Raw genomic sequence first — 26,038 nt, forward strand, 5'->3', positions numbered from 1 at the left:
TAGATTGGATATGTCGTTGAATCGGTGTGAACTAGTCAAAATCGACAGTTTTCTTGAAGCGGCAGTTTAAATGGTTTTTTAATTTTTTTATTTAAAATAATTAAAACGAAGTTGTTTTGATTATTTTAATGAAAAATAAAAAATAAATAAAAGAGACAAAATAAAAAATAAAAAGTAAAAATAAAGATGTTGCAAATGCGGTTGATTTTGTTGCAGATGATTTTGATATTGAAGGAGATCCCAACATTGAAACAATCTTTCATTTCTTAAACTTAAAATTAAATTTAGTAGAAAATAGAGGTACTTTGTTATAAATTATTCAATTAAATTATGTTGCGATTAAACTTTATTGCAATTATATTTTGTAATTTTGTACTATTTTATCATGTGTGATACATATGTTTAAAATTTGAATTTAAATCATGAACTTGTGAATTTATTTATGATATGATATTTTTAGAAAATTTAAGTGTTATTTATATTTTGTAGAGACTGAATCATCTGGTTTGACAGATTTTATCTCTATATAGTTTTGTTATAACGATCTATCTATTCAACCGAGTTATCCGATTTAATTCGGTTTAATACGCAGTTCGACCAGTGACCCAATTATTCAACCAATAAATCAATGACCAAATACGCTCACTAGTTTGATGTCCGGTTCAGTTTTTAAAACACATAAAATATTTGTTTATGTTGATAGTAAAACATTATTAAATATTTTTTTAGAATATTAAAATCTATAAAAAAGTAAATATAATTTGCATATAAATTTCATGTAAGGTAAATTTATGTTATTATTATATAAAAATTTAGACAATATTTACAATTTTTTTTTCCCCCACCAGCCAAAATTTCTAGAAGCGATACTGATATTGTTCTTTATTTTTAAGACATCTACTAGAATTTTAAAAATCATTGGTACATTAAATTTATAAAATGTTCACGTGAGTTTTACAAAACCACCTTTACTATTAATAATATAATAAGATAAATAAAACAAACTTCGTATTTCTCAATTATATTTTGAATTGAAACCCAAAGCTGCAAAAATTGCAAAAATAGCAGTATAGGACCAAATTATCACACTGCCCTGTGTTTGTCATATAGTCCTAGTAATTTAAATAAGTTTTCAATTTTGCCAATTTTGCTTTTACGCTTCCAATAGCCTAGACGTACGTTTTTTCAACACTCCAATTTGGAGCTTCAGCTTTTTCACATAATTTTCACGTCAAAAATGTCTTGGGACGCGAGAAATGGCTTACAAAATCCAAACACATGCTTGAATCCACTCAACTCACCGAATCAAAAGCTGTGAAGAAGTAATGTCTAGAAATTTTTTTACTCCTCTCCTATTCTCCCTTTCAATGATGAACTTACTCTCTTCCTATTATAATCGCATTCAACACTTTGTGTGATCAACAACTGTGATTTCCTTGATTAAATTATGGGTAAGCTTTCATAAATTCTTTATTTCATTTTTGTTTGTGGTTGTATGTATATACAGATTTAGATCTGAAATTTTATAATCAGGGTACAGAATTTGTGAGGAAAGAAATCTCTTCCTCTATTTGAAATTTGGTTTTCTAGATTTATCTTGTATTTATCATTCCTTCAAATTGGTGAATACTTTTAAAATATTATCCATCATTTTTTATAATATCTTGGTCTTTCCACTCCGATGGTATGATAAATCAATTTATTATATTTTATTTTCATATTTATTTTATTATTTTATGTATATATAATGTTGCTTTATTGTTACTGTGGGGATCACTGTTGTGATATTGCTGTTCCTATTTTGTGTGCAAAAGTTTGGTACAGACAAAATTGGTTTTTCATTTGCTACAATCTTAACCGTGTGGTTTTTATTAATCCGGGAAACTGGTATTTATAATTTATTTAAATATGATTACTTTCAACCCGAAATACATTGTTGATTACTTTCAACGGGACGGGGAAAAAGCGTGGATGTCGTTAGGTGGTGTATTTCTATATATCTTAAATATAATTTACATCTCAACTAATTTTTTTTTAGTTATATTATCCGATAATTATTCTAATTAGTTTATTCATGTATAATTCTAGGATGTGAGGCCATGTTCGTTGATTTGGGTCACTTTAGTGTGCGAGCCATTAGAGTAAGTGTTAATTAAATTGAGTTTGTTTTTATACTATAATGCAGAAAGCACGTGATTTTATTCTAAAAAATTAGTAGAAATAATGTAAATGAAATATTAATGACTTGTTGGTATCTTTTCAGATTAGCTTCTCTGTGATTACACTTCCAGCAATATTGGCGGCATACAGTGGACAGGCGGCATACCTTAGAAGGTTCCCTGAGGCTGTGTCAAATGTTTTTTATGTATGCATTCCGGGTACATATAATATTGATCTCCTAGTTGTTCATGGCTTTCTCGGACTCCCATCATTAATTTGTTTTTTCTCTTTCTTTTTATGCAGGTCCATTGTATTGGCCGACATTCATTATAGCTGTTGTTGCTGCCATCATTGGAAGCCAAGCTATAATTTCAGCGGAGTTTTCTATTGTATCCCAAGCAGTGAGTATGGGCTGTTTCCCAAGAGTAAAGGTAGCACACACGTCGACTACACATAAAGGCCAGGTGTATATTCCTGAAATCAACTATATGTTGATGTTCGCGTGTATTGTGATTACTACTACCTGAAAAACTCAGTAATGCTTATGGTAAGTCATCTCTCTCACTCATACACAATTAGTTTTATATCACAGAACATATATTGTGATTACTACTACCTTCAGAAGCTCCGAAAAACTCAGTAATGCTTATGGTAAATTATCTCTCTCACTCATACACAATTAGTTTTATATCACAAATTCACAATTTAATGACAAATTGACAATATAATGTTATGTTTGATACAGGGGTAGCAATAATTTGTGATATGACAATAACAACTTTCTTGGTTTCTGCTGTGATGCTAATTGTGTGGAAGAAGAAAATATGGCAAGTAGCTTTGTTTGTTGTACCATTTGGCAGCATCAAGCTTGTTTTTTATCAGCCCAGATGGAAAAGTTCAAAGAAGGTGGTTTCCTTCCTATAGTATCTGCAGTTTTCTTCACTCTAATGATGAGAATTAGGTTTTATATCCAAAGAGAGAGGTACTTGTTTGAATTAAAGAATAGAGTTCACTCTGAGGATTTAAAAAAGTTGGTTAATAATTTGAACCTGAATCGCTTGTCTGGAATTGGAGTGTTATATTCTGAGCATGTAGAGAATTCCTTCAATATTTCCTCACTTAGTTGCCAACGTATCATGCATACATTCTGTTGTTGTGTTCCTTTCCATCCAAACAATTCTAGTGAATAGAGTTGATATGAAAGAGACATCCAAGAGAATGGAATATCTTCCGTTGCATTGTTTGATCAACTACTATGATTTTCTTGATTAAATGGGTAAGCTTTCATAAATTCTTTATTTCATTTTTGTTTGTGGTTGCCTGTATATACAGATTTTGATCTGAAATTTTAAAATCATTTGTGAGGAAAGAAATCTCTTCCTTTATTTGAAATTTGGTTTTCTAGATTCCTCTATTATCATTCCTTCAAATTGGTGAATACTTTTAAAATATTATCCATCATTTTTTATAATATCTTGGTCTTTCCACTCCGATGGTATGATAAGTCAATTTATTATATTTTATTTGATTATTTAAGCAAATATTTGTAGGTAAATTCTTAAAGAGTTTCTAAATTGTACATAAGTAAATTAAATAATGATATATTTTTATATTATTTTTCAGTGTGTAAACATGCTTAAGTGGGTTTGAATCCAAATCAGCAACAAGAGGACATGGTGCTTTCTAGTTACAAATTGGAAACACACTCAAATTAATCAAAAACTCGAAAATAGTTATTTTGATCGTGTTTTCCTTTTATTCATGACCATACTGGTAACTACCATGGTTATTGGTGATGGGATTTTCACTCCACCTATGACAGGTTAACCTTCACTTTCACTTTTTTATGTTCATTTCTATTGTTTGTATAAAATTTTAATCTTGACCGCAAGGAATAGTTTCAAGTTTCATTGATCTTTTTTTTCAATTGCATGTGCAGTTATTTCACTCTGAGGATTTAAAAAAGTTGGTTAATGATTTGAACCCGAATCGCTTGTCTGGAATTGGAGTGTTATATTTTGAGCATGTAGAGGTAATTCCTTCAATATTTCCTCACTTATTTGCCAACGTACCATGCTGACATTCTGTTGTTATGTTCCTATCCATCCAAACAATTCCAGTGAGTAGAGTTGATATGAAAGAGAGATTCCTGTTTTGACAAGTAGAGCCAAGAGAATGGAATATCTTCCGTTGCATTGTAAGGAGTGGTTACAACGATATAATCGGGGATTCCATGGATTTTGAGTCTCATTTGGTGAAATATTAAAAGGAGTTCATTATCATGGTTGAGCAAGAGACCTAAGTGTGTGAGCAAGTTGCTAATAAAGAAGAAACAGACTCCGTTAAATCAGTGAGTGAGGTTGAAGGAATAGACAATGAGACAAATTTTTTAGATGATGCTTTTGAGAAGGGAGTGGTTTATATGGTAGCGGAGACTGAGGTGATAGATGAAAACTCATCAATCATCAAGAAAGTTGTAGTCAATGTATACAACTTTTTGTGGAGAAACTTTCAGCAAAGGGATGAATTGATGGCTATCCCTAGGAAGAGGCTTCTAAATATCGGAATGACCTATGCAATTTGATGAACATGGAATGAAGATTTATCATATTAAGCTAGTAGTTAAATAAGGAATTAGTTATAGATTTTTAGTAACATTTTATTTGTCTTTCAGCTCTAGTTTAGGGTGTGCCAGGATAATCAACTTTATGCAGGACCTCTTTATTTACTGCTCATAACAAATCATTTATAGTTCAGGCTGCTTCCACTTAATTTGGTTTATCTGTAATAATGCAAAGTTACTTAATTTGTGATCCACATTTATGAATGTTAAGATAATGATAATCTGTCAATGAATAACAATATTCCTGTAATATTTTGTTACCTTAGAAACAGCTTATGCAAATGTGAAATTTTATACTTTTTATTATAGTTATATGACATTCACAGCTTATATTAATACAACTAATCTACATAAAGAAAGATGAATATATAGTTTCGATTTGTTAATAGCACTCAAGTACCATGGATAAACTATGGAGATTTGACTTCTATCAATAATAAATGTGCTTCTGATATAGCAAAATCAAGTTATCTAGTTGATATCTCGAGGTCCAAACACATTGATTCAATGCTGTTGGATTTGGTGTGTCCTTTGAAGCTGTTGTAACTCTTCTGACCCTTGGTGCAAGTTACATAAACTTGATCATAAACATTGGTCCAAAAATCGATAACAACCCTTATACAAGAGCTATTAGAACCAAGGAAAAAATCATTAAAAAGCTCACAGCTTCATGGTCTTGTATTTGGACTCTAAGGTGCTATGTATGCAGCCAGCAGTGGTACTTCTACTTGATGAAGCCAGCAGTACACTGGACTTGGAGTCAGAAAAACACATCCAAGAAACTCTTAAGAATGTTTCCAAAGAGGCAACAACAATAATCGTTGCTCACCATCGACAATTAGAGAAGCTGATAAAATCGCAGTAATGAGAAATGGTGAAGTTGTGGAGTATGGTAACCATGACACTCTAATTTCTTCACTTCAAAATGGTTTGTATGCTAGCCTTGTTAGAGCTGAGACTGAAGCCAATGCGTTTTCTTGATCCTTAAGAAAATCTGAGCATGTAAAGTTATAGTGAATATAGTAGCTCTTATCTGTGACATAATACAAAGGATCCATTGGCCAATATGAATTGGATTAAGATAGAAAAAATCCAATACGTTTTGTCAGAGTTTCAAGCCGTGTTTTAAAAATCAAATAGGATAGTTCAGTCGGTTAAACTTTGAGCCGATTTTTACTATGGTTCAATTATTTTGGCAGCTTGATAATGATTACATCCTGGTTTGGGTAATTTAGAGGTCTAGCAGACTCAAAGTTTGGTAAAATTTTAAAAAGTTTGATATAATGTGATAAGGATTGAAAATTAAGATAAATGGAAAATATAATATTGATTGAATTAAGAACTATTATAGAGACTGATCTCTATAATTCCAGAGCAAATGCTCCTCAGAGGAGAGATGATTCTCTCTATGCCCAAACTCTACCCTAATATGAAGAACAAAAAATAATAACATACCTAACTACTGCCCCATACACTTATATTTATATGGGAAATACTAACTAAGCCAACTTCTATGGACTAAGGCCCAAATCAATATCCTAACAATACCGGGAGCCAAAAGCTTTTTTTTTTAACACCAAATTTATTTCATTTTTATTAAATCTTGGAAGAATCATAACAAATAGAAAAATTAACTTTTTTAATTTGTTCTTTTTTGTATGGTTTATTTATGTTGTCTATTTTAATATTATAATTAAAATATTTATTATTTTACCATTTAAAAATTAATCAAAAATATGTCTTTTAAGTGTTAAAAATCCAACAAAAATAATTTCTTTTTGAATATTTTCTTCAAATCAGTCTTGTGTATTTTTGCGAATAGAGTTTTAGGGTTGGGATAACATGTCCTTGACTTTTTCATGTACCCTTAGACCAATTCTCTTTTAGAATTTGGTATTTAATCACTAAAGAATCAATTAGGTTTAGGTGTTAATTTCAAAACCCTAATTAAAAAAATAGTTTGATCTTTGTTTATCCATGTTAAATGAACTTGTTTATCTTGATCATTGTCTTTTATACTTGTACATATACTTGTTGATTTCCATCCTTGTTTTTTTGTACTTGTATCCATTATATTATCTTTGTATACATCTTGTTTATCTAAACCATATGCATGAGTTTCAAATTCATCATCCATCATTCATTCATATATGAATCCCTCCAAAGGTATAAACATACTTGCTCATTATCATTGATGATTATCGTACCACTTGTTTGTCTTTTGTGACACATGTTATCACACACACTTGAGGTATCCATTGATTGATTGCTTAAGTTGTTTGTTGAAAATCCAAAGGAATGGAAATGATATTGACTAAAATTGTCAAGGTATTCAAACTCATTTCGAAATCTCTTTTATTTGTGTTAAAGTATTGTTAAAGCTTTTCACTTGTTAAAAATGGTTTTGTATTGTTAAAGCTCAACCTTTTTAAACTCACCCTTGGTTTTGTATTGTTAAAACCAAACCAACCTTTTTGTTTTAAAACTTTGGTACTAAGAGGAGAATTATTCCCGGTGAAACTACTCTTAGTCGATTGACCTTGTATTGTTAAAGCCTGATCCCTTTTTATTAAAACTTGTTAAGTATTGTTAAAGCTTGACATTTTAAAAACCCGTTGAGTATTGTCAGAGGTGACCCTGAGCACGGGCTCGTGGGGCGGAAGCCCAGGACCCCATAATTTTAGAGGCACCAAAAAAAATTTTCTTACCCATATATATATATATATATATATATATATATATATATATATATATATATATATATATATATATATATATGGGAGCATATCAAGTGAGAGCAAAAAAACAAATATACTGATTGATTGTGATTTTAAGGTTGGGTTTGTTGTGGTGCGTTGGGGTGCGTCCGGATTTTAAAATCAGTATATTTGTTTATTTGTATATTGCGTGTTTTTTTGCTGTATTTGGATTTTAAAATCCGAACTTTAAAAATATTTTGAAAATTTGGTGAGAATGTGTGAGTAAGTCAATAAGTGTAGTGAATAACCCCTTAAATTAGTGAATAACTCCTCAAATTAATGTATACGATAACAACTATACGACCGGTGCTTGTATTTTTTTTTTTTATTTTTTTTTTATAAACCTTTGCTTCACTTTTTCTAGAATAGGATTTAGTGTATTTTGAGGGATAACAAACTAAGTGAATTATTTTTCAATATCTTTAGAATCAAAGAAAATCATACTTAAAACATGACTTTGATTTTTATGAATTATAAACTTATTCTTTTTGTTTGTGAAAGCTTTGAGATTAAAACTTTTGTTGATTTATTTTGAGATTGAAACTGTATAGCAATTGTGTGTATATATATATATATATATATATATATAACTACTAAATAGTTTCTAGTTTCAACTACCAAATATAGTAAGTAGTTGGAGAAGCAATCAAATATATAGTCAACAAACTGGATAGTAATTCTATCTGCTTTTATTTTAAATTGAAATATACTATACTTGAAGGCAAAAACATTAATTACACTTGAGAATTGAGAATTCATCAGTTGCAAGAGTTTGGTGGGTGTGTCTATAATACTGTGTAATGGCTAGTTTTTGCTAACATTTGGTAATTGGTCTCATTTTTCCTTTCAACCAAGAGCTACAAAACTTCTCTTGGCCACCAAACTTCAACAGCACCTCAACAACACCATGTTGATTAATTACTTTGCAACTTTTTATTGAAAGAAGTGTATATATATGCAATGTGTTTCCATGTTTCAATGCTATAAGTCAAATGAAACAATATGAGTGATTTAACGATATGTTGGCCACTGCGAAACAACGAAGGAGGTTGAACCACGCTGGAGAAGCAGGGCACATGCTTGATTTATCAAAATTACGAGCATGTGCTCTAGCTCTCCATCATGGATTTTTTCTCCTATACCAAAAATAATATCGAGATTATAGTTATACATTTCAAATGTCGGTTACAAGGTAAGTTCTTCTAATTGCATTGTTGAGGTTGCATGTATTAAAATTTCGGTTAGAACCACTCACGCTGGAGAAGCAGGGCACGTGCTTTACAATCTTAGATTATTTTATATTGAAAAAACTTCACTTGTATGATTAAATATTGTATAATCCACACATTCAAACAGTGAAAATTTTCTATCTTAATCCAATTCATTTTGGCCAATGGATCATTTATATTATGTCACACATAAGAACTACTACTATATTCACTATAACATTACATGCTCAGATTTTGTTAAGGATCAAGCAAATGCATTGGCTTCAGTCTCAGCTCTAACAAGGCTAGCATACAAACCATTTTGAAGTGAAGAAATAAGAGTGTCATGGCTGCCATACTCAACAACTTCACCATTTCTCATTACTGCGATTTTATCGGCTTCTCTGATCGTGGAAAGACGGTGAGCAACGATTATTGTTGTTGCCTCTTTGGAAACATTCTTAAGTGCTTCTTGGATGTGTTTTTCTGATTCCAAGTCCAATGCACTGCTTGCTTCATCAAGTAGAAGAACCTTTGATTTCTTCAATATTGCCCTTGCTATAGCTATTCTTTGTTTTTGTCCACCTGATAATTGGACTCCACTCTCACCAACCTATAATATATATAGAGAACATTATATATACTATGTGGCTGCGTTGATTTTCTCTATGAAGCACTGACACAGACACCAGACACGACACTGATATGTAGATATCAATAACTAGTAACAGTTTGGAAATATTGCGGTGATTGAATGTAACATGTAAAAATGAAATGTCGGTGCCAGACTCTAACATGTATCGTACACTGAGTATGCGTTTAATCTGAAGTGTCAGTGCTACATACCTGAGTTTCATAACCCTGAGGAAGTCCACTGATAAACTTGTGAATGTAAGCTTCCATTGCAGCAGCTTCAATTTCAGCCCATGAGGCCTTTTGGTCACCAAATGCAATATTTTCCCTTATACTCCCGGCGAACAGCGCAGGTTCTTGGCCAACCAAACCGATTTGTCTCCTCAACCACTTTACATCAATCTCCCTTAAATCGACGCCACTCATCATAACCTTCCCTTGGTCAGGATCATAAAACCGTTGTGTCATCCACACAACGGTTGATTTTCCTGATCCACTTGGTCCGACTAATGCCACGGTACTTCCGCCTTTAATCTTCAAACAGAAATCCCTCAACACAGTTATCTCAGGCCTTGATGGATATGCAAATGTAACCATTTTGAATTCGATTTTGAAGCTCTTTGATTTATCAACTTTTCTAGTTTTTCTTCCATCACTTCCTATCAATGGTTTTCTGTTTATAACATCTTGAACCGCAGGAATTGATGTAGCGGCCATTGAAGTATCAGGTGCTAAACCAGCTAGTTGTCCAACGGAAAACGAACTCAAAACAAGAATGAGAAAAATCTTATAAACATCTTCAAATTTTCCTTCGTCGTGTTTTACAAGGTACGCACCGAACCAAAGAGTTAAGGTGTATGATGCATACATAGCACCTTGAAAGAGTCCAAAAACAAGACCTTGAAGTTGTGAACTTTTTAATGATTTTTTCCTTGGTTCTGATAAGGCATTGTCAAAGGATTTAACTATCTGTTCCTGTGCAGAAAATGTAGCAACTGTCCTTATATTCGAAACTGCACCGGAAGCAATATTGCTAGCTCTTGCATACGAGTTGTTATCGATTTTCGGACCAATGTTTATGATCAAGTTTATGTAACTTGCACCAAGGGTCAAAGGAGTTACAGCAGCTGCAACAAGGGTTAGTTTCACGTTAAAGGCGAAGGACACGCCAAGTCCAACAGCAGCTGAACTCAATCCCATAAGAAGTACTGAGAATCTGTCACCGAGTACCGAACGGAAACTAACCGCGTCTATCGAGAGTCTTGATACCAATACACCGGTCGAGTTTTCATCAAAATCAAACCATCCAGGTTCTTGTTTTAGTATTGATTTAAACAAAAGGTTTCTAACCCTAAGTGTTAGTTTTGAACCTGCCCAACCACATAAACCTTGTTGTCCTGTCATGGAAAGAATGCAACCGAATCCGAGTCCGACAAGTACTAGACAAAGGTACCCTACATCTCTTTTCATTTTTGAAGTATCATTTCCAAAATATACTCCAAGGGATATGCCTAAAATCAATGGAAAAAGGGAAAGAAAAGCGCCTGCAAACATTCCCATAACAAGGCCTGAAGATAGCATCATAAACTCTGGCTTTTGCAATTTCCATACCTCAGAAAGTTTGTATTCTCTTAGCTTTTTATCTTGTTTGTCTTCAATATCTTCTTGACTCTCATCCTGCATTGAATCCATGTGCTTAGACCTCGAGATATCGACTAGATAACTTGATTTCGCTATATCAGAAGCATATTTGTTATTGTTGGACAATAAATCATTGGTTTTTTGCATGCCATTTTCTACAGGAAGAGGCTTTGAAATGGATTCAGTTGCAAGTTTAACAAGGTTGTAGTAGGTTCCGGATTTCGCCATAAGCTGGCGATGGTCGCCGATCTCAGTTACAGAACCATATTCAAGAACTACAATGGCATCAGCATTCTTCACTGTAGCTATCCTATGAGCAATGACAATGGTTGTTCTTCCTGCAGAAATCTTGTCAATGGCCCTTTGAACCGCAGCCTCCGACTCAGCATCAAGAGCACTAGTCGGTTCATCTAAAAGAAGAATTTTAGGATTTTTTATCATTGCTCTAGCCAATGCAATTCTTTGCTTTTGACCTCCTGAAAGTTTTGTGCCTCTATCACCAACCTACAAAAGAATATGATACTTTCTATCGTCAGAATTTGAACAAATTGCTATTGTTCTGCAAGATGCTATTTAGTACAAACGATGTTAAATAGCGGTTATAGCAATGCTATAGCACTGCTTTGTACAAATGGAGAAAGACTTTTGTGATTGGTTACCGAACCTGAGTGTCATAACGTAATGGCAAGCTAGAGATGAATTTGTGAGCATCCGCAGCAATACAAGCAGAAATTGCTTCTTCCTTGGTGGCATTATCTTTCCCCATCATCACATTTTCGAGTATAGATGTAGCGAACAGAATCGGTTCTTGACCAACCATCCCAATTTGATCCCTTAACCACTTTACTTGCAGTGTCCTCAAATCATGACCATCCAAGGTAACAATCCCTTCTATAGGGTCATAAAACCTTTCTATGAGAGCAAAGATAGTCGATTTTCCACCTCCACTTGCACCAACCAATGCCAAAGTTTTCGAAGACGGAAACACCAGATTAATGGAATTAAGTATAAGTGAATCCGGACGAGATGGATACGCAAAACTAACATTCTTTAACTCAATCCTTCCGCGAGCAGATGAAAGCTTCCTACCCTCAGAATTATACGGATCAATCTCGGGAATTCGATCTATAATATAGAACACGCGGCTTGCTGCAACAGTTCCTTGTGCAAATTGCGCAAAATATGAAAGTGCCAATGCCAAGCCTCTGTCAATCAACAAATAAATGACATGAGAAAACAGTTGACTCGAACGTTATAAACAAAGTTAGAGAGACGAAAAAACTCACCTTCCACCAACATTGACACCAAAGAAGCAAGCAATAGCAGAACCACCATCAAGTTCACCCTTGGAAATCAAGATAGAACCATACCAAAAAGCCAAAGCCCAAGTTGAATATGTTACTAAGTAGATAATTCCCATTCCTGCACCTTTAGCAAAACCAATTCTAGCACCAATTGGAGCTGATTTTTCAAGTAACTCAGAATACTTTTCTCCCAATTGGCTTTCAGCAACAAAAGAAAACACTGTCCTGATTGAACTTATGGTCTGCTCCGCAATGCTTCCAGCTTTCCTATAAGAAGCCTTCATACAAAAAATATATATTAACTAATTAAGACGTAACATACGTAAGGATTTAGCCGATATACACTGATGGTGTATCAAAAATAATGAGATAATGTGTTTTGATCTTACTTCTTCCTTTGCGGTTAGACCACCATAAAGTGCTTTATAAGTCATACCACATAACATTGTTAATGGTGTGACCGAGAATACAACCAACGATACTTTCCATGATCTTTTAAATCCAACCGCATATCCACATATGAATGTAAATATATGATGAATGAAGTGAGCCATCTGCATTCGGATCAAATAACTTGTTAAGAATGTTAAGTAACTATAAAGTTTTTCGTAGCAGAAAAATATTAACTAGAGTTAATTAACCTTCTCTCCCATAACTTCTTGAATTTGTGCAACATCACTAGCGATTCCATGCATGATATCACCGGTATTAAGCTCCGTATCAAAAAAACTTATGTCCTGTCGAAGAATTGCTCTTAGATACTCGGTTCTTATTCTTTGAGCTGATCTCTCCCCCACTAGTCTCCAACATGTAATCTCTGCGAGTTTTAGTCATCGAAAAAATCATTGTTGATAGATCATGTGTTCTAGACAAATATGATTAATTAGTGACTCGATGATTTAATCTCCTTACCCATATAAGCTCCAACTACCACAACTGCAGCTAAGCCAGTCATAAATACACATATCTGAAAATCACAATAAGAGTAAGACAATGAAAACTTACTCCAAATCACGCATCTGACATGGTCATGGAATTTAGACCGTTTGATTAAAAATCGAACGTTCCAAATTTGACGTAGTCACGCTATCAGAACTGTCAAATCAAAATCAGACATTTCATGTTCCAACTTTGGTAAGTCAAGAACAAAACACAATTTTAAAATATGAATTGTCTGATCTTAATATGATGTTCCATATCAGCAATCTACGATTGCGTGAATGGAGAGGAAACTCAAGTCTCCAATCGCGCAATCTAGATAAAGGAGAATTAGTATACCTGCTCTACATCCTTCATCAATTGACCTTTGTCATTTTTCGCTTCTCTTGAAAGCTTGTTAACCAAGTTTCCAAAAAGATAAGAATACCAAGGAAGTGATCCACCGTTTATAAGAGCACCTACGCAGCCGATAAACACAAGTAACCAATCCCAATTTCTTGTATATCTAAACAAGCTAAACAGCCCAACATTCTTTGGAGAACCTGCAGCATCATCATCCTCATCATCCATATCCTCATCACCTTCATCACCATATCCTGATACCATTTTACTCTCATAATGACTATAACCACCACCACCACCGTAAATTTGACTCGGAGATTTGCTACCGTATGGTGGTACTGCATGACCATGATCACGATCACGTTTAACATGTTCATCTGATATACTATAATCGATCCCGCTGAGCTCGTCTTCCTCAGCTAATGGACTAGTCTTATGTTTAATATTACGATTTCCGCTACTAACTCCTTCTTTGATGATTCCCAATTTGGAGAATCCACTATATTGATCGAAATAGCTATGATCATTATTGTCCTTAGCAACATGGCTCCTAAGTTCAACTCTTCCATACGAAGAATGTTCATTTGTTGAGTTTGTATGGCCACGAAAACCACCTATTCTCGCAAGGTAATAGTCATTAGCCGATTGGCGAAACACACGGCTACAATCAGAGGCGGAGTTGGTTGGCCATGGACTAAGAACAGAACCGAAATTCGTACTATGTTCACGCAACCCAGTTGGTTCAAACTTCCACGAAACTTCACTTTGCCATGAACGATCGTCGTCTGAGGCAAAGGGTGTGGATGGAATTTTATTGCGGCGAGTTCTTCTCGTTCTCGGAGTCGCATGGCTCCGAGAAGTGGAATGTATGAAGGAGCTAGAGCCAGATACACTCTGATAACTCACAGGAGTTGGATAGTGTCTTCTCTGATTGGTGTCTATCTCAAAGGAAGAATCAGCCATGGCTAGCTAGTTACCTAGCTGCCAGTGTTTGGTTTTTTTTAATAATAAGTTGTGGAGAAAGTGATGAAATGTTCAACTTTGTGATTAGTGTACTAAGAGATTGGTCTAATTTGAAGAAAAGTTTGTATAATATATTTATGCAGATATTGTTGTACTAGGACGGCATATATTGCCATATGGCCGGCAGCATAAGCATTAAGCATAGTTAATTAGTTTTTGAAGACTCTTTATTTAGAGGAAAATGTTGGTATTGAACTTTTGAAGTGACTTATGTTACGTAGTTATTTATTAGTATGTCTTAAATCAAACTTTATTTCCTCTTATCAGAACAGGATATACTTATTTTGCATGTATTTTGTTGTTGCCATTCCTTATTATGGTGTGTCATAAATAATTAAAAAGTGAAAAACTTGACCAAGTAGTTTGAAAAGGAATATTTGAGGAGGAAAAGGAGAAGAAGAAACAAACAAATACTAACCTAGTAACCATACAAGACATAAATGCAGTACCAGGACTATCGATATGTTTAATCCAATTTGTTGCTAATTGATAAAATCGCTTCATAGGAGATATCAAATGGATATTGTGACAGCTAACGTTGGATTGTACAATTGTTTGTTCATTTTTGAACGAATCTTATTATCATGTCCTTGAGTCTCTTATGTTGTTCATAAGAGACCAAAAGCATTGATGTACTTGAGTGCTATTAACATAGAAACTATATATTCATCTTTCTTTATGAAGATCAATTGTATCAGTATAAGCTTTGAATGTCACATAACTATAATGAAAGGTATATAATTTTACATTGGCACAAACTGTTTCTTAGGTACCAAAATGCATTTCCGTTTAACCTTGAATATATCATGAAACTAAACATTCATAGCTGTGTCTATACATCCAAAAGTACAGTTATGGATTCTTCAGTACAGAATTTCAATGTTTCTTATTTGGCTGTTCATGGAGGGAAATAATCTTTTTCAAAAAGCTAATATTATACTCCGCAATCACATTACTCTTAATTCTGACTATACTGACTACCAAGAGTTCAACTCTGATATACATCATCATCACACAGGTAAATCGAAGTAAAAACGCATAAAAAGAATTTCACTACTGCCAAAATTACAAAGACACTGCACTAGTATGCAGCATATTTAAACACAACCATGACTAACTAAATCAAAGGTAAAAAAAAAAACTCATGAATCAAAGAAAATGTACATTACTCCATATTATATATCCATATAGATGCACTGTATCATGCCTACCTCTCTCTTTTATGTATCATAATTTTTTTATGCTTTTTCCTTTACACAATACCATTGAAGATGACTCAAATCACTTGCCAAACCCAACTCAGAGAGAAATATCATCTAGGTTTTGAGTCACTTCCCTTGCTTCGGAAAGTCGGGAGAGAAAAGAATGATTTCGGAGCTGCACAAAATGGAGATTAATGTGTAAATTTTATGTTGTTGCGTGAACGATACTAAATCTGAAACAAATTACATAGGCATCACCTTTTAATGAACTTCCTGATATATGATCATCCCTCAGTTTAAAATGGGCCGGAGGTGCGGGGATAGAGCTTTGTAAGGATTGAACTGCCAGAATTGAGAATCAGATTATCAATTACAAACTTATTCATATTTTATTCATTAAGCAAAATAAACAAAAAGTGAAAAATTATAGTATCTAGACATGAACATGCATTGCCAAAATGAACAAGATGTAATCAAGCATGTTGATCAATGAGAAGAATTTGAGTAAATAATAGGTTACCCTGTTCGTTGAACAGCTCACTTTCATTGAAGCTGTCATCAGAAGGATGACCGTGAGAGAATCCCATTCTCGATTTCCTCAAATCTTCTGATGACCGGTTGGCTAGATCTCGGCCATCTTCCATATCATCATCTCCTTCAGAAGTTGTAGCAGAGATCCAATCAGCCAAAGTCTCTGTCCCGCGAGTTTTTCTCCCAAACTTAAGTAATCGCTTAAAGCCTTTCGTGACATCTTTGCGGGGTTGATTTTGGGACGAATTAGCAAGATAAGGTTTTTGAGCACTACCCCATTTTTTTCTCATTCGAGCAGCGTCATTTTCACCCTGGATAAGGGAACGAGAATTCCAAGCAGGGCTTCCAATTGGAGAATCTATAGAAGCATCAATGTCAGAAGACTCGTGCGTGTAAGAAAAAGGATGAGGCGCACGTGAGTTCCAGGATACAGGACTTTCAACTGGAGAGTCCTGCAGCGATCCTACACCATTGAAAGTTGACTGATATGCATTAGGCATTTCACCCCCTAAAATAGGGTCTACTTGAGCAAGAGACCTTGTAGAATCACCAATTTCAGACCCAGAATTACCAGATTCCTGGCTTGGACTAATCTTCCCGTTATTATTATAAGCACTATCTTCAATAGCCACACTTCCAGTTTCATCATTTTCTTCTATGGCCGAATGGAATGAATCTTCCATATCAAATTCTAGGTCACTAAATTCTTTATTTTTCTCAGTATCAGATGTCATTGAAGCTTTCATCCTCATAGCACTGCCTCCAAAACCATGGCCTGCGGTACTACCCTTTTTAAGGAAAGACCTGGATGATTGATCATAAGGGCCCACATCAGACTCATCCAAATCAAATTTCAATGGAGTCAAAACAATCCCATCTGAGTTCAAAGAGGACAAATCCTTAAACTCTGCAGGGTTTGCCGAGCTCTTCCGTAAAGATAGACTTTGTCTTAGCTTCTCTTCCTTGATACCTTGCTCATCTTCATTAGTGCTTTTGCTTCGAGGGAAGTTTCTCATCTGAGAGCGGGTTGGTTTACTGACTCCAGAAGAAGGCTTTGTATTTTCTTTTCTTAAATCAGAGAAGTTTGGAACAGACTGAGCAAGAGGATTGTCTTTCCGTCTTCCCGATGCACGTGACACTGACACTGCTGTTGTGCGAGGTGTGCCTGAAGAAGACACATTCCTGTTAGGAAAATTTTTCCTACTTTGCTTTGAAGCACCATATATCTTTTCTTCCGAAAATTCAGAAAGATCTTCATCCTCTTCATTCTGAAAGGAATCTATAGGATGCTGTTGAAAAATAAGGGATTTAAATTAGAAATATAATTGACTTTAAGCTTTAAATGTCAAAATAAACTTGAATTTGTAGAAGATTTAAATATAGCAGCAAAAACAACAAAGCAAGAAACGGTCACCTGTTCTCTCTTAATACTTGTTTTGTTGTGTCCAAATCTCTCGGCGCGTTGAGAACCTCCTGCTGAATTTTGCCTGCTTATAGACCCTGAAAACTTGGCTATCATCTCAGCCTTACTCCGGTCAAGACTCTCCTGCATGGCCCTCATCCGAGCTTCCTTCTCTGATCTGTTCACACTCCAATCCTCCTGAAGTTTAGCATTCCTCTTTTTCATGTATTTTTCATAAAACTTTCCTCTAGACTCGTCGCCATAATTCTGACTATCCACCGTCCTTGTAAGTGACTTAACACCAGAGCTCGTAGCTGGTTCAGGCACACTGCTTCTAGAAACCGGCTGAGGAGTTGAATCCCCCGCTGCAGGTCTTCTAGACTGCGAGTTAACAGCCTGTTCAACAACACGTGCATCAGCAGGCTCGATTCTCCGTGCAGTACCAGATTGGTCTCCAGGAACCCTCAGTTTATGCTCAGCAAAAAGTTTTTCAAGCTCATCTGCCTTCAGTTTCAGCTCATCATGCATCTCCTGATTACCTTTAGACTGCCTTACTCTCTGAGTCTGCTCTAAAGGCACCGCGGTTACACGGGCATTATCCTGACTCTCCATAACATTCCTTTTACCAGGATGGCTCATTTTGGTACCTTCATTATCATTTGCACGCCGAATTTCATCCCTTTTACTCCGCAACATCCCGGTTTGTTCCGAATTAGAGGGTATAGGCTTCTGATACTTAGTTTTCATGACTTGAGAATCCTCTTCCTTAACCTGATTCTTTAAATCCCCAAACTGAGGCTGAGTAGTAGATTGAGAAGATTGAGAAACACCATTTAAAACAACAGAAGAAGAATGAGAAGAAGTAGAAGGTTCCTTTGATTTGTGTCCAACACCACCACCACCACCTTCAAACTGAGCTGAAAGAGACCGAGAATGACTACGCTGGACCCTACTAACTGACGTGGGAACCACATTACTTTTCAAACCACCATGAAACTTAACATCATCATCAACATCTTTATTATCATCAACAGTAACCTCGTACCTATCCGATGAACCTTTCAATTGCGTCCCAGAAACACCCACTTGTTCCTTGAACCCTACTCCTCCTCCACTCCTCTCTTCATCAAAAACCGAAACTTTACAACTCTCCTGAGAAGACCCTTCATCAATTTTCACAACCTTGTCTGAATTAATATTATTATTATCATTATCATTATCATTATTATGATTATTGTTGTTGTTGGTGTTATCTATTGAGGTTGTAGCAATAGACTTATTCTCTATTGAAGACGAAAGTTTTTTCTCCATGCTGACGTCAATGCTCATGTCACTGCTTCCACTCCACCGTCGCAAAATGTCGGAGGACATTCTCCGAAGCTCCACCGGTTTTCCGGTATTCTCTTTCTGTTTCTTCTCAAACATGTTGATTCGGTCTTGAACACTGAGCCGCCGTCCCGAGGGAGCCGGTGTTGGAGACGACGGTAACTGAGTCGGAGACGGAGCCGGCGATGACGACTCGGTTTCTTCCTTATTGTTGCTGTCGTTGTTGTTGTTGTCTTTCGCTTCGTCTTTCTGGTTGTTTGTTATTACTAAGTTGCTGTTGGTGTCGTTGTTACGTCTTAGCGATGTGGAAGTTGTAAAGGCCTTGGGAAGTTGCCACGTGGAAGTCTTGTTTTGTTCTTGGGCCTCATTTTGGGCTTGGGCTTGGGCCTGGGCCTGATCGTCGTCGTTATCAATAGACATGTCAGAGTTAACCGATGAACGAAGGTCCCTCTCATCGCCACGTGGCAGTTCATGTTGGTTGATTAGGTCCGGTCTTCTTTCGTACACAAACATATACCTCGTACACGCTTCACTATAAATCCATAAACAAGGGTATATTAGTAATTTGAAAATAAAAATGATTATTTTCTATAATAATAAAATAACAAAACAACACAAGGGTATATTAGTAATTTGAAAATAAAATGATTATTTTTCTATAATAAAAAAACAAAACTTAGTCATTTGAAAATAAAATGATTATTTTCTATAATAAAAAAACAAAACAACAAAAGGGTATATTAGTCATTTAAAAATAAAAGGAATATTTTCTATAATAATAAAATGATTAGAGTGTTTTATGGCCTATTAGCACAGACACCCCGAACACGATCCGGAAACACGATCCAGACACTGACAATAATTTGAAAAAATTAAATAAACTAATCGTAATCACGAGTGTCGGTGTAAGTGTCTACACGGAAACGGACACGCTTTTCAGAGGTGTCAGTGCTGCATAATTTATGACTATAAAATGCAATTTAAAAGGTTGGTAGGGTTATTACTTCAAGCGATTGGACCGAAAATGATGTGCAAAATGTTTGAGATGAGAGACAGTGTGAGGATTAAAGCCAGATGCTGATGCAGTGGCGTATGCTGTGGTTAAGTCCTGCCTAACTGCATTCAGTCTCACATCAATAGCTCTTAGAAGTTCCTTCCTGTACAAGTGGTAATAACAAAAACAATTAATAAACATCAACAACAACATAGCTGCAAATTGTTCATTATCGGTAAATAAACATGTCAGTTTCAGAGGATCATAGTCTTACAACTACTACTAATTGGAATGTCTTTTACTGTTAAGTTTTCGTTGTCGAAATGGTCCTGTGCATTAAAATCATTTATGAAGATGTGTAATCTTTACCAATTCATCTTATCTTATATAGATTGATCAAGATATCTTCTATATATAATCAATCCTTTCTTACAAAAGGCCTATATTGGTTTTCTTCACGTTTTCCTAAATCATCTTCTGCAAGGTTTTCTTGACTTTTCCAGATGAGGTAATATCCAACTTTCTCTCTAAAATAATTACATCTGTTCTTAATTTTAGATTAGTGATTATTTTATATCTCACAATATCATTACTATCACTCTGAGTTCTATTTCTCTTTTTAGTCCTCTCATCATCCTGATAACAAAAGGAGAGTCTCTTATCTTTAGATATGTAGTCTCTAATCACAGTAGAGGATATATATACCACAGAAAAAGAAAACATGTAATGCAAGATGTAGTGCACCTAGATACAATGAAAATGGATAGAAATATTACCTTGTTGCGTCTGTCGCTGCGATGACTCTTGTTCCTTCCCCACCTGGAGCAAATTCATCAAAATATTGTCACCGTGTTATTTATCAAACTGAAACTTATGAAACCAAGAGTCTCATATCAACATGCCTAATTCGAAGTCCCTTCCATATTGCCATGCATACCAACAAGCTCGGTATATAAATATAACTTAACAGATAGCAACTGCATCTAGTATAAATCTACAGGGTACAGAGCAATGAAATTTTTGGTTACATTGTTTACGTATAAAGTTCTTAAATCATCTTTACTTTTCTAAGTTTCTTCATTTTATCGTTCTTTTCTCCGCATCAAATTTCAGGGGCTTCCTAGGTCAAGCATGACTTCCATTCTCTGTTTCTATTTCTGTTCAAGGTGTCAGTATTGAATGCACGGCCCAATTTTGTGGATGCAAATATAAGAGCATGTGTCATTGAGAATTAGTATGATGCTTCTTTCTTCTCTGGCTATAATTATCTTACCTCATTTTCAATACATCTAGATTAGGGATGGAAAATTATTATTTTTATTAAATATATAAATATGATATATTGCACTTTTAGATGATATAAATTATTTATTTCATTATTTTATATATTGCAGGGGATAAGAGTAGTCAATCCCGGATAGCGGCAGTGTTGTCGATGGCGGATGGCGGTCCATGGCGGAGAGCCAAAATCCCGCCATACCAACTGCTTGGCGGCCCCGTTATAGCAGATTATGGCAGAAAAACCCGCAATATTGGCCGATATTTACCATTACGGCGAGCCCAAAAATCGCCATGTATATCTTCCATAGCAGCCATGGTGCTGCGCCGCTATTTGATAACACTGGATAGCAGCCTGGAGCGGTTGACCCTAAAAATGGAATACCGGGATATGTATAGCAGGACGGCCACAACTTGATCATTTTTCGAACAAATTACATGAATAATAATTATAAACATGTGAAGTGTAGAGGTAAGAACGAAGTGCAGAGAGAGATAAGGAAAGAACTTGTGATTTTTCTTTGTTACAACAGACGTGCAGAATACTCGATGAAGGATAGGGTGGAGTCTCAGCTCAAATATGATTGAAAACCTCAAAATTTCCCTTAAACCATTTTAATTTTAAGGGGTTATTTTAGTTTTTAAGAGAGGAAAAGGGTATTGGGACAGAAACCGCTCAGGGCAGGGAACTACTCCGCCCCTGCTGCCACTATTTACCCTATAACGGCCGCTATAGAGTTCTGCATCGCTAAGGCTCTTCCCAAAGCAGTCGGTTTCCGCTCCGCTATAGCGGGATAGCGCCGCTATTGACTGATGACTAATATCATTAAAATCTGTTTTATATATATGGTATATTATACAATGCCGCCGCGCCCCATTGCCATCCTAAATCCAGATATAAACTTTCATCTAAAGACGGTATTGAGTATAAATTAGACAATAATTAAACTAATACAGAAACAACATAACATTCCAAAAGGGCCTAATTACTTTAAACATTATGGCATGGAGATTTTATCATAATAATTCCATTTCATGATCAACTACATACATTGGCGATATACTCAAAAAAGAAACAATAAATGAAAACATAAAGTTTACTGACGAACTTTGATATTGATCAGACTTTCAAATTTGGACAAAATATCATCCCAATCAAAATAACTAAAACTTTATAATAGTCTCATATGTTACTTTCATATATTTTTTTTCTATAATCAAAGAAATGCTATGGATCTCCACGCCTACATTGAATGCAGTCCAGTGTTTATTTGAGACAAAAACATACCTTGTGAATCCATACGCTGATCTCCGGTCCCCTGAAATAAGACATTCAAATTCTAAGCAATATAAAAAAAATTAAATCATTGCTTTTGTTCAGTGTTTGCACCAGTTTCCTCTTTTTTTCATAAGTCTTTTATTACCTGAGAATATATTTTCCGTGCTGCTTCCAACTGGGACATCTCTGCGTCAAAGGTGTTCACCATTTCCAAAACTTCCGGCATGCCAACATACCGTACAAACCTGTGAGCATCATCAACACCAACCAGTCAGAAAGTAAATCAAAAGTCCCGCCACCGCCACATACATATGAAGCAAATTTAATGAAAACTAATACGGCCTTCACCTCTCAAATGTTCCTTTCGTAAACCACGTCTCGGAACTTCTCTGTCTATCAATATCTAATCTGATTGACTGCACAGAAAGTGCAGCTTGCTCTTCTGCAACCTTTAAATGGTTCAAGTATGGCTTTACTAATCCAGACGCTAGTTTTTCGGTGATTCCATCACTCGAAACAAGCAACTCACATCTGCCAATTTAATATAAAGAAAAACAACGAAACATGATCGTAAACTCTAAACAACAGAAAAACAACTAAACATAATCATAAAAATCCAATGAATTATATCCACACCTTGAACGCTTCGGAGACAACTGCAACACGGCATAGTCAAGAAGAGTGTCAGACCTCATTTTCATCTATTTAAAGTAACACTGCACCACTCTTCAGATCATTTCAAGTTTCACAATCATTACTGTACAGAACCAATCATAATCAGCAAAACTGCACACAAGAAATCCCAAAATCAGAATGTAGATTCTCTAAAACCACACAGAAACTTTACGCCAAATTCTATATCAGACCAACAAATGTAACCAGTTTATCATTCCCAAATTGGCATTACTTTACACAATCCACATTCTTATAAACCTTGAAAACTAAACAAAATCAAGTAAAATCCCAGATGCACAAAACTGGTCAATAAATCCCACAAACTTCCATCAATAGATCCCAACTCAAAACCCATCAAAATTCAAACTTTATTGCTGCAAAACACAAACCCAAAAACCCCACAAAGAATTCATAACAAAAATAGATCTGATTCAGCAAAAGACCAAACTTGACTAAACTAGTAAACTCACATACTTCACACAGAAACCCAAAATCCAACACCAACCCATCAAAACCCAAAACCCACAACATCAAAAACAGACAGAATCCCAAGCATTATCACAGTTAAACAAAAACAAAATGCATAGTGCAAAATCAAACTTAGAAACAACACAAAAAAAACAAACCCTAAAATTCAACATTTTCAAACATGGAACGATCCAATGCAAAGTGCAACAATGAAGATAAGAGATCTTGGATTTCGTTAACCGATCCTCCGATTCAGAGACGAAAAGGGTACCAGCATTTGCCTCTCCTTTTCTCTCTTCCTTTTTGTGTCTCTCACTGTGGAACAAAACCAAATGAACCTATTTCTTCATTTTTTTTTTCTATCAAATTTTAATTTTTTTAAAATAAAATTGAGTTTTACGAAAACCCCACAATGAAAAAGATGGTTTTTGCTTTACTCATCTTTCAATTCAAATCTGTTTCTTCAACTTTCTCTCTCCTCTCTCTCTCTCTCTCTCTCTCTCTCTCTCTCTCTCTCTCTCCAACCTGTCTCTTACTTAAGTAAAAAACAAAAATAAAAACAAGTTTTAGTTACTGTGTCACATAGAGTAATTAATGTGGTAATAACTAACTATTTAAGAAAATTAGTAACTAACTGTGACTTTTCAGTTCAAAAAGACAAGAAGAAGAAAAAAACCTATAGTGTTTGTGTTGTGGTGAATGTTGATTGAATAGAGACTTGAGTTTTGACTGAAACTGTTACATGATATTAATTGTATTGATATTATAATATTATTATTTATTTTTTTGATTTTTTGTTTTGCTTTTAAGATTGATTGGTGTGGTTAATGGTTATTCAGCAGTTGATTTCTTGTTCAAGATATGGTGTATGGTGGTGGTTAACAGATTTGACATATTTACTCTATTAATTTAAATTGTCAATTTAAATGATAAAGTGTTTTATAGATTAAAAATATAATTAGTTTTATTTAAAAAAAATTAGTAATATAGCAGTCAAAATTAGTAGATAGATAGTTTTAGAATTAACGGAAAGTTTTCGAGTAAAGTAAGGGCAAACGAATACAAATATAATCAAACATTCAAGTTTATTAAGTATACCGTTGTCGTCAAGACTATAGACTTAATCAAAAGTATAGTAAAATTAAACAATTGAGTTTTATGAACACATTTTGTATTTATAACGCCATTAACTAAAAAGAGTGAAGATTGTAGAACCACGAGCTAAGAAAACAACACATTCATGGGTGGAGTTAACAAAACATGCCGAGAAGCAAAAGAAAAAAAAACGTCAAACATGAGACACCATATAACAGTAAATAAAGAGAACACCTATGCGCTACCGCGTAATTAGTCAAAAAAAACATCATTTTATGTATGTCACACTGTCATGATATGTAGGATAGTTTCCTCTATAAATACTACCATGTATAAATTATTTTCATCATCCAACCTATCAAACAAATTATTTTACACACTTTGTCTATTTTACTATAATTTATTTCTTATACATTTTTTAGTTGTAGTTGAACTCCCTGTTAGAAATTAATTCAAATCGAATGAATTGAGGCTAAAATCGTGAACGAAATCACTTTCCTTATAAGTATTTCAAGCACTCTCAATATGTCTTAGAGTTGGAACGCAGGAGTACCCATGATAATTCAGCCTTTTGTCGAGTTTGCGTAAGACTGACGAAAAACTCGAATGCAAGGAAGAGTGTCTAAAAGACGATTTATGATTTTTTTGTGTTTCATTTTAGATTCATAAATGTGTATTTATAGGTCTTGCATGTGTTGTTTCATAAGTTTGCAACTCTTGATGAAACAACACATTTTCACCATATATTGTAATGGTTCATCTATAATGACACAAGACACCCCTTCATGAAATGTTGTAAATTTGAATTCAAAAACAAATTTATGCAACAACCAAAAATCTATTCCCATTTTTCTCACATTAAAACACACTATGGTAATTATTATTTTATAATTTCTAACAATCCCCCACTTGTTCTAATAATGACAAAAACTCATTCCAGAAATAAAGATATAAAGAGTATTAATACAGTTAGGTATCTTTCGATTTAAAACTTAATCTTAGTGAGAATAACGCAAAGTTTAATCGGAATATTAGGTAGCAATAATTTTAAATCATTAATCCATGTGATTAGACCGGCGTTACCTTACACACACTCTTTAAAGGTTCTTCCTCTACATATCTCGCTTGGCACTTATTTATGGCCATATGCTATCCT

At 34.6% G+C, this 26,038-nt stretch overlaps 2 protein-coding genes and 1 pseudogene across 3 annotated transcripts; 1 reads left to right on the forward strand and 2 right to left on the reverse strand.

Annotated features, from left to right (window-relative positions):
• Window positions 1–1,042: 1,042 nt before the first annotated feature.
• On the forward strand, window positions 1,043–5,629 carry LOC131616452 (potassium transporter 5-like; annotated as a pseudogene).
• Window positions 5,630–8,936: 3,307 nt separating this feature from the next.
• On the reverse strand, window positions 8,937–14,654 carry LOC131618212 (ABC transporter B family member 19-like). The gene is made up of 8 exons (XM_058889478.1): window positions 13,607–14,654; window positions 13,241–13,295; window positions 12,970–13,145; window positions 12,718–12,882; window positions 12,311–12,606; window positions 11,689–12,229; window positions 9,597–11,528; window positions 8,937–9,363 (listed from the first exon to the last, which is right to left on the reverse strand). The coding sequence occupies exons 1-8, from the start codon at window positions 14,570–14,572 to the stop codon at window positions 9,016–9,018; spliced, it is 4,479 nt and encodes a 1,492-aa protein (XP_058745461.1). The 5' UTR covers window positions 14,573–14,654; the 3' UTR covers window positions 8,937–9,015.
• A 780-nt stretch (window positions 14,655–15,434) lies between these two features.
• Window positions 15,435–24,223, reverse strand: LOC131616453 (uncharacterized). Of its 2 annotated transcripts, none has more exons than XM_058887781.1 (11): window positions 24,028–24,223; window positions 23,281–23,430; window positions 22,993–23,175; window positions 22,790–22,889; window positions 22,654–22,684; window positions 20,864–20,906; window positions 20,098–20,250; window positions 17,780–19,625; window positions 16,355–17,654; window positions 16,093–16,176; window positions 15,435–16,009 (listed from the first exon to the last, which is right to left on the reverse strand). In XM_058887781.1, exons 2-11 carry the CDS (start codon window positions 23,343–23,345, stop codon window positions 15,945–15,947), a joined length of 3,870 nt encoding a protein of 1,289 aa, XP_058743764.1. In that variant the 5' UTR covers window positions 23,346–23,430; window positions 24,028–24,223; the 3' UTR covers window positions 15,435–15,944. The 2 variants fall into 2 exon arrangements, with proteins under 2 accessions (XP_058743764.1, XP_058743763.1); XM_058887780.1 differs by having other exon boundaries at window positions 23,946–24,223.
• Window positions 24,224–26,038: the final 1,815 nt, after the last annotated feature.

This window comes from Vicia villosa, linkage group LG7, assembly GCF_029867415.1.
Source record: "Vicia villosa cultivar HV-30 ecotype Madison, WI linkage group LG7, Vvil1.0, whole genome shotgun sequence".
In the NCBI taxonomy this organism is placed as follows: Eukaryota; Viridiplantae; Streptophyta; class Magnoliopsida; order Fabales; family Fabaceae; genus Vicia; species Vicia villosa.

Coding starts and splice junctions, on each gene's coding strand:
- LOC131618212 (XM_058889478.1), bottom strand. CDS start 14,572: ATGGCTGATTCTTCCTTTGAGATAGACACCAATCAGAGAAGACACTAT. Junction 12,607..12,717: donor GTCTAACCGCAAAGGAAGAA/GTAAGATCAAAA, acceptor TTTTGTATGAAG/GCTTCTTATAGGAAAGCTGG. Junction 9,364..9,596: donor CTCAGGGTTATGAAACTCAG/GTATGTAGCACT, acceptor TATATATTATAG/GTTGGTGAGAGTGGAGTCCA.
- LOC131616453 (XM_058887781.1), bottom strand. CDS start 23,345: ATGAAAATGAGGTCTGACACTCTTCTTGACTATGCCGTGTTGCAGTTG. Junction 22,890..22,992: donor ACGAAAGGAACATTTGAGAG/GTGAAGGCCGTA, acceptor TGATGCTCACAG/GTTTGTACGGTATGTTGGCA. Junction 20,251..20,863: donor GCAGCGACAGACGCAACAAG/GTAATATTTCTA, acceptor CCACTTGTACAG/GAAGGAACTTCTAAGAGCTA.